Source organism: Protopterus annectens, chromosome 14.part0 (genome assembly GCF_019279795.1).
Source record: "Protopterus annectens isolate FY-2018-M chromosome 14.part0, PAN1.0, whole genome shotgun sequence".
Taxonomy (NCBI): domain Eukaryota; kingdom Metazoa; phylum Chordata; order Ceratodontiformes; family Protopteridae; genus Protopterus; species Protopterus annectens.
In genome coordinates, this window is record NC_056748.1 from 477302890 (window position 1) to 477310947 (window position 8058).

Consider the following 8058-nt stretch of genomic DNA (forward strand, 5'->3'; position numbering starts at 1 on the left):
ACTGCTTAATTTATTTCTAACTTCATAATATCTGCCTAAATACTTCACCCTTAAATTTTCAGGGTCTGCGTATTAGTTTCCCCTCAAGTATTTGGCAGTGCTCTGTACAGACTCAGACACCTTGAGTGACATTTTTCCTGTAAAAGGAATATATAAGGAAACAGCTCCAGTACTTAGTCATACTGACCATCCCTCCTGGCATGTCTAAAGGTGAGTTGCCTGTGCTTTCTCCTATTAACCTGGTGAACTTGGGCATTCTGAGGCAGTGTAGCAACTGCCTCATGTACACAGACAACCCTCTCCTCTTAACCTCCCAACACTCAGACTTGTGAGAGATGCACTTATATATCCAGATTGGAAACCATGCACTCCCAAGCCAAGACTCCACAGAATAGGTGGTCAAGAGGAAAGGGTCAACACCTGCACCACACCACATGCAACACATAGCCCTCCAGAACACCCACCATTACAGCTCTCACATAAAAACAAACACACACCCACCTTCACGGAGGCTCTCAATAGAAATCTACCCAAACAGCAGAGACCTCCAAGGCAGAAACGCACTCAACCACCACAACACAGCTTAAACCACAAAACACATAGCTCACCGACACAGTGTGTCATTCAACCTAAACCCCTAAGGCAAAACAGCTTGCCCAATACACTAATCATAGATGACTCGATCGTGAGGCACACTGATGTCCCACTCACTAGGTTGAATAAGGAGAAGGTAACAGTCAGCTGTCTATCAGGTGCCAGAATCCAACATATATCTCATGCACTCAGGTCACTCCACAAGAAGTACAAGTATGACTGTGTCACTGTCCATGTAGGTGTGAATGACCTGAGATGCACCTCCCAGGACTACATGAAAAGAGACATGGAGGAGCTTTTGGATTATGTAGTCCAGGCAGGTATGACCCTAGCCCTGAGCAGCATCCTACCATCTCCCAGAATGATACAGTACAAACAGAAAATTATTGACTTCAACAATTGGCTATGTTTCTGGTGTCATTCTAAGGGGATCCAGTATCTGTCTGCTTGGGATAACATGATTGACAGACCTCAGTGCTTTGCTAGAGATGGCCTGCATCTGTCACCCCTGGGTTTCCAGATACAAGCTAAGCCTCTTGCCATTCCTATAGTGCCTTTTTTAGGTGATATTCCAAAGACATAATTACCACCGTAACAGCTATAAATAAATGCAATCTGAGGGTCATGCTGCTCAGTGATAGAAGTCTAAATCTCAAGATGCTCTCGCTCAAAGCACTCCTCAAAATGGAGAACATCGACATTTGTACTGTAACGGAGACCTGGTTTAAAGCTGCAGAAAGCACCCTTGCACTACCAGGCTATAACTCATTCCACACCTTTCGGCCCAGAACATGGACTGCAGCTCCAAAGGCGATGGTGTCTCCATATTCATAAAGGATATGCACACTTCCAGACTAGTAGCCCAGCATAATGCATCTGAGATACTTCATGTACAACTAACATTGGGTAAGATGGCGATTCAGATCATAGCCTGCTATAGGTCCCCAACCATGTCCCAAGACTCTCACTCCACATTCCTAAGCACCCTGGAAACTATTAGGGTCCAACCCAATATTCTCATGCTAGGTTACTTCTACTCCCCCCCCCCCCCCTCAACTGGCAAAACTACTCATGCACCAATACACTGGCCCAACGCTTCCTGGAATTAATCAATTCCAGTGCCCTGGACCACCTCATTCTTACCCCCACTAGAGGAAGCAGTATCCTTGACCTGGTTATTACTATCACGGGCAACCATTGCTCTACACCAGTAGTCTATTCCTCCCTAGTTAGATCCGACCACAAACTAATCTCCATGGAAATCCACATCTCACCCCCCCCCCCCCCCACCGCAAAGGTAACCACCATGAAAAGCTTCTCCAAAGCTGACTTTGGGCTCCTAAAAACAGAGGTGGCTAACTTCACGGCGTATCATCATGGAACTTATAAACAATGACATTGGTAATCTCCAAACTCTGGACCCTACCCAGTTCGGGTTTGTAAAAGACAGATCATGTCTTCTAAACCCTGATAGACTTCTTTGAAGCGTTCACCAAAGCCATAGATGAGGGTAAGGTGGTTCACACAGCCTATCTAGATCTCGCCAAGGCTTTCAACACCATCCTCCACTCTGGAATTATAGACAAACTCACTAAACTAGGTATAAATCCCTATGTCACAAGATGGGTTGCCAACTGGCTCACTGACTGAACCCACACTGTGAAGGTAGCAGACTCTAAATCCAACTTCAGACCAGTGACAAATGGAGTACCACAGGGTTCAGTCCTAGTTCCTCTCCTGTTTGGTATCTACTTCTCTGAAGTACAGGCTAACACAGAGGGTCTTTGGCTAACAAAGTTTGCAGATGACTGCAAACTAGGAGCCATAATCAAAACTCCTAACAATGTGGACATGCTACAAAAGGGACTCACTGAGACAGATGCCTGGTGTCAAAGCCATGGCCTCAAGCTCAATGCCAAAAAGTGCATTGTCATCCCTTTTGGTAATGAACTACCGCATAGGCAGTAGTCTACTTAACACTGACAGTGTGATAAGAGACTTTGGGACACAGGTGGACAGTAGTCTCTCCTTTGATAATCACATCGCCACAGTAGTCAAGAAATCCTTCTACCTGGTACACCTCATCACAAAAGGTTTCTCATCCAGGAAAAAAGAGGTCATTGTTCCCCTCTACTCATCACTCATTAGACCCATTATAGAGTACAACGCCCCTTTTGGTATGTACCTCACAAGACATCTACAACAACTGGAAAAGCCACAGAAATACCTTACAAAGAGGATTACTGGCCTCAAACAGATGCCCTACACAGACCATCTCAAAAAAATTCCAGCTTTATTCTGTTGCATATTGCCTGCTCAGAGGCGATCTCTGCCTAACATACAAAGCTATGTCAAACCCAGAGCTCTGCTGGACATGATCCACATAAAGAAATCCCAATCCCTCCGAGCTACACGATCTAGGGACCTAAACCTTGTTACCACAATAAACAGAACGTGCTGGCGGGATAGATTCCTGTCCCAGAGACTTCCCATACTCTGGAACAAACTACCTATTTATATCAAACAAAGCTCCTCATTAGTACTCTTCAATAAAAATCTTGATGGTTGGATGGAAGATAGAAAATTCACCCCAGGGATCACTTCTGTGGCTCTGCTTGACAGGGACACAGGAAAATAATTTTCTTGGGTGGCAAAAGCCAGGGTACCATTTGGCTAGGCTTATATAGACCCTAGGGCCAATAGCCTAGTACCTACCTATGAACCCTTGTCAATGGGAAATAGATGCATGACTGCTGAATCGTACACCAATGCGCTGTACGAACACGTACATAAATGCATGGAACTAGCCATACCCAACAGAACCAAGACACTCTCCTCCAAATAAGGAAGCCAATCTGGTGGTCCCCCGCCATTAATAAACTCTACAACAGAAGGAAGAAACGGTTGCAGAAAAAGGTGAAGTCCCAAGACTGGAGAAACTCCCTTATTAACCTCAACAAAAAGTTGAGATCCTTCATCAAAACCTCTAAAGCCAGCTATGAAGGCAGAATTACGGCAGACACTAAAAACAACCACAAAGACTTCTATAGTTATATCAGAAATCTCCTTGGCAGTACCCAGGTTTACTCTGAGTTACTGCACAATGGTATCTCCTATACTGAGCCAACAGATATTGCCAACATACTGGCCGACAAATTAATTGCCAACTTTACCCCTCTCTCCCCCCCTAAAGGACCAAAGTATCGGAGGAATGCCAGGCACCCAGCATTACTGCAGCACAGGTTAAAGCTGCATTGTCCAAGGCCAAGAATACAGCTTCCATGGGACCCGACAATATCCCTGGATATGTTCTACATAAACTACAAAGTGAACTGGCACCACAGCTTCCATGTGACCCAACAATATCCCTGGATATGTTCTACATAAACTACAAAGTGAACTGGCACCACATCTGCGTGCCCTGTTCAATCACAGCCTTTAACTCAGGCCTTGTCCCTACTGAATGGCACACTGCTACAGTCGTCCCTCTCCATAAAGGGGGAGTGACTACAGACCCTGGGAATTTTCGCCCCATTAGCCTGATGAATCTGATGTGTAAGGCAATGGAGTGCATCATCATGGACCTAATTAACAAGGATGTAGAAAATCTCCAAACTCTAGGTTCCACACAATTTAGTTTTGTGAAAAGTAGATCATGCCTGCTCAACCTGGTTGACTTCTTTGAGTGAGTCACCAGAGCTGTGGATGATGGCAAGGCAGTTCATACAGCCTACCTTGATCTGGCCAAGGCCTTTGATACCATTCCCCACTCAGGAATTATTGATAAACTCACCAAACTAGGCATCAACCCCTATATCACTAGGTGGGTTGCAAATTGGCTCACAGATAGAACCCACAGTGTGAAAGTAGCGGACTCCAAGTCAGACTGCCGACCAATCACAAATGGAGTCCCACAGGGATTGGTCCTGGGTCCTTTTTTGTTCGGCATCTACTTCTCAGAAGTCCAGGCCAACTTGGAGAGACTCTGGCTGACCAAGTTCATAGACGACTGCAAGCTGGGAGCCATTATTAACTCCCCAAGTGATGTAGACATCCTACAGAAAGGCCTCACTGAGACCAATGACTGGTGTCGAAACCATGGCCTTAAACTTAATGCCAAAAAATGCGTCGTAATCCCCTTTGGTAAAAACTCAGTTCCCACTAATTACCACATTGATGGGAGCCCACTGAACACTGAAGGAGTTATAAAAGATCTGGGGACACAGGTTAACAGCAACCTCTCCTTTGATCACCACATTGCCACTGAGGTCAGAAAGTCCATCTATGTGGCACATCTCATTACCAAGTGTTTTGCATCCAGGAAGAAAGAGGTCATCATATCTCTCTACGCTTCCCTCATTAGGCCAGTCATCAAGTATAATGCCCCATTTGGCATGTAGCTCACTAGACATATGCAACATCTGTAAAGGCCACTGAATTACCTCACAAAGAGGATCCTAGGCCTTAAACACATGTTCTACATGGGCACACTCAAAAAACTGCAGCTATTCTATGTCTCATATCATCTACTAAGAGGTGCTCTGTGCTTGACTTACAAAGCCATGTCTGACCCAGCTCTGTTAGAAATGCTACATCTAAAGAAATCCCAGTCCCTTTGCACCACATGCTCCAGAGACCTCAACCTCATTACTACAGTCAACAGTACATGCTGGAGGGACAGGTTCATAACCCAGAGACTGCCCATGCTCTGGAATAGACTTTTCCCATACATGTCAACAGAGCACCTCACTGGCCCTCTTCAAGAGAAATCTTGAGTGGATGGGGAATAGAAAGTTCACCCCGGGGATCACTCCAGTGGCTCTACTTGATAGAGGCACTGGGAACTAATGTCGGGCAGCACGATGCCAGGGCACTTCTATAGGCTAGTACACAGTTATGAACCTGTATTTATGAGTCTCATTTCACTGAAAGCTAACAATATAAAACCAAAAGTAGATGGGGGGCTAAGCTCCCCACACCACCCTATTTGGGAGGGATGTGCACCCGACAACCCCCCTAACTATGTATATACTAACTCCAGGATCACACTACAGTGGGGAAAAAGGGAATATATGTTTTATTTGCCCAATAGTGTTTAACATTCAGTGAAATGTGATTAAGTGAAATGAGTTTTCAGTGATTTGAGCTTTCAGCGATTTGATGCAAGTGTTTTAAAATTCTAATTTAAAAGTGTGTGTGTGTGTGTGTGTGTGTGTGTGTGTGTGTGTGTGTGTGTATGCACATCCTCTACAGCTTCCCCTCTCTGAATCTAACATAATATAACATCAAAACCTTGAATGTATGTAATGTAAATATTGTACATAGCTTTGTAACTCTACTGTCTCTCCCTATCTGGACATTTTCTCTTTCCTTTCTACCTACATATAAGATTGATGCTAAGAGATGCTGCTAACTAGCTACAATAATCATCTGTTACATGTGTGTACTCCACTTTTGCTGCTAAACAACTGCCTCTCTCTACTTACACCAGATTCTTTTTCTACTAAACAACCACCTCCTTCTCTACTACTCAACTGCCCCTCTCTTCTTTCATCAGAATCTTGAATGTATACATAGTACACATTGCTCTTTCCTCCTTTATTTCTTCCACATTCTCAAAACCTATACTTCTATCTTTCAAATATTCAGTCTTTGCAACTACTAACAGAAGATTTACAATTTCATAGTTTTTTAGTATTTTGTTCAGATTATTCTGCTGCCTCAATTCAACTTTATGCTGTGCAAATGGGTCTCTAATCAACTACATATATGTCATGAAGAGTATTCATTTTTTTCAATTGTAATCTATATCTCAGTATATAATTCTACGTTTGTTTTGAATAATCATATGTTTGATTTACTTGTATGTAATATGGAGCTTTTCTCCCCGGGCCTCCACTGAAAACGGTCTCCTTGAGCCCAGTGGACCTCCCCTGTTAACAAACTGGAAATAAATAAATAAATGTATGTGTGTGTGTGTGTGTGTGTGTATATATATATATATATATATATATATTATATATGTAATCTATGTACACATATATATATATATATATATATATACACACACACACACACACACACACACACACACACACACACACACACACACATGCATTGTCTTTGACAGAGAGCAGGAGTTTCCTTTGTGTTTTCTCCAAACACTTTTAATAATGTAAAAGGTTACTCTCAAAACCTGGCAGGTCTTTTCAGATCTCATTTCTTCTCTTCCATTAGTTGACATGCTGAGTCATACTGAGTCTTCTTACTTAGGACTGGAGCTTCCTACTTCATCCTGCTCTGGGTTTGTTGAACCTGCATATTTTACTGTTGATAAACAAGCAGTAGTCTGTTACAGAGTGTCCTGTAAAGTTCCCACAGGTTTTTAGCGTTCATCTAAGCTATATGCTATGAACCTAATCTTACAAGTTAGTAGAAGTGCATGCCTTTAAATGGAATTGCTTTTTTCTTTTCATTACAGATGAGGTTTGTAGCTCTGATTTTAAGGTTATATTTGCTCTAAACTAAATTTTGACTCTTGCATATCTGGATTAAAATGCTCCACATCTTAGGTTAAGCTTGTGTTTGATATTTTGGTGAATCAAAGGACACTGTTTTTGAAAGTTATCTTTCCTCCACTAAACCTGCATTTTTCTGTGAAACACTCATTTTCTTGGAAGATTATTTTTATGGTTTCCATTTTCCTCTACTGAGGGAATGTTTAGATTGTCTTATGTTCTCATAGCATTAAGATGGTGCTTGACTGGAGCAGCAGTTTAAAAAAAAACAAGGCTGTTTTATTATTTTTGCTAAAGATAGGGCAAACAAGTAAATAGATTCTTAACTGGAGTATCTCTCATTTGCCTGCAGATTATAGTCAGCTGTGTTTTGAGTTGACTAGCAAGTACTTTTATTTATTTTTTACTTGTTTATGAATTTCTTTGCTTATTTTCCAGACTGTAAACACCATCTGTGTGAGCCAGACATGAAGCTTGTTTGGCCAAGCACTAAACTACTTCAGGCATCTGCCAGTGCTTCCCACAGGGCATATCACAAAGTCACATACACGGTCTTACCATTATTGTTGGAAGAATACAGCAAACGCACACAGGTAGGCACCAGATTTCTTTGTGAAGTTAGTATGTATGCAAGTTCTCCTGACTGACAAGAACTGACTACAAACGTTAAAACCTGCATAATTTTTAATGGATTTTTGACTGTGTAGCTGAGGTAATTTGTTTTTTCCATTTAATCATCTGAGTCCTCTTGTTAACCTTTTACCATTCTTTTGTTTTCACTAGATTTTTTTGTAAATAACATGAATTTTACTGTAGGATATTGCCTACAAACTTAAGGGTGTGCCACAGTTGGACTTCCAAGATGACAGCTGAATGAGTAACCTGTTGGTCAAGACTCTCCTAGTGTGAAAACCAAAAAATTGTTGCAGCACAGCCTGGATTGCCA

The 8058-nt window shown here is 42.4% G+C and overlaps 1 protein-coding gene across 1 annotated transcript in view; it reads left to right on the top strand.

Moving 5' to 3' along the window:
- MMS19 (MMS19 homolog, cytosolic iron-sulfur assembly component) overlaps positions 1-8058 on the top strand; it is a 2295919-nt gene that overhangs the window by 818313 nt on the left and 1469548 nt on the right. The window contains exon 11 of the mRNA XM_044055580.1: positions 7551-7705. Coding sequence (XP_043911515.1) covers positions 7551-7705 — 155 coding nt within the window. The remainder of the gene's footprint in view (positions 1-7550; positions 7706-8058) is intronic.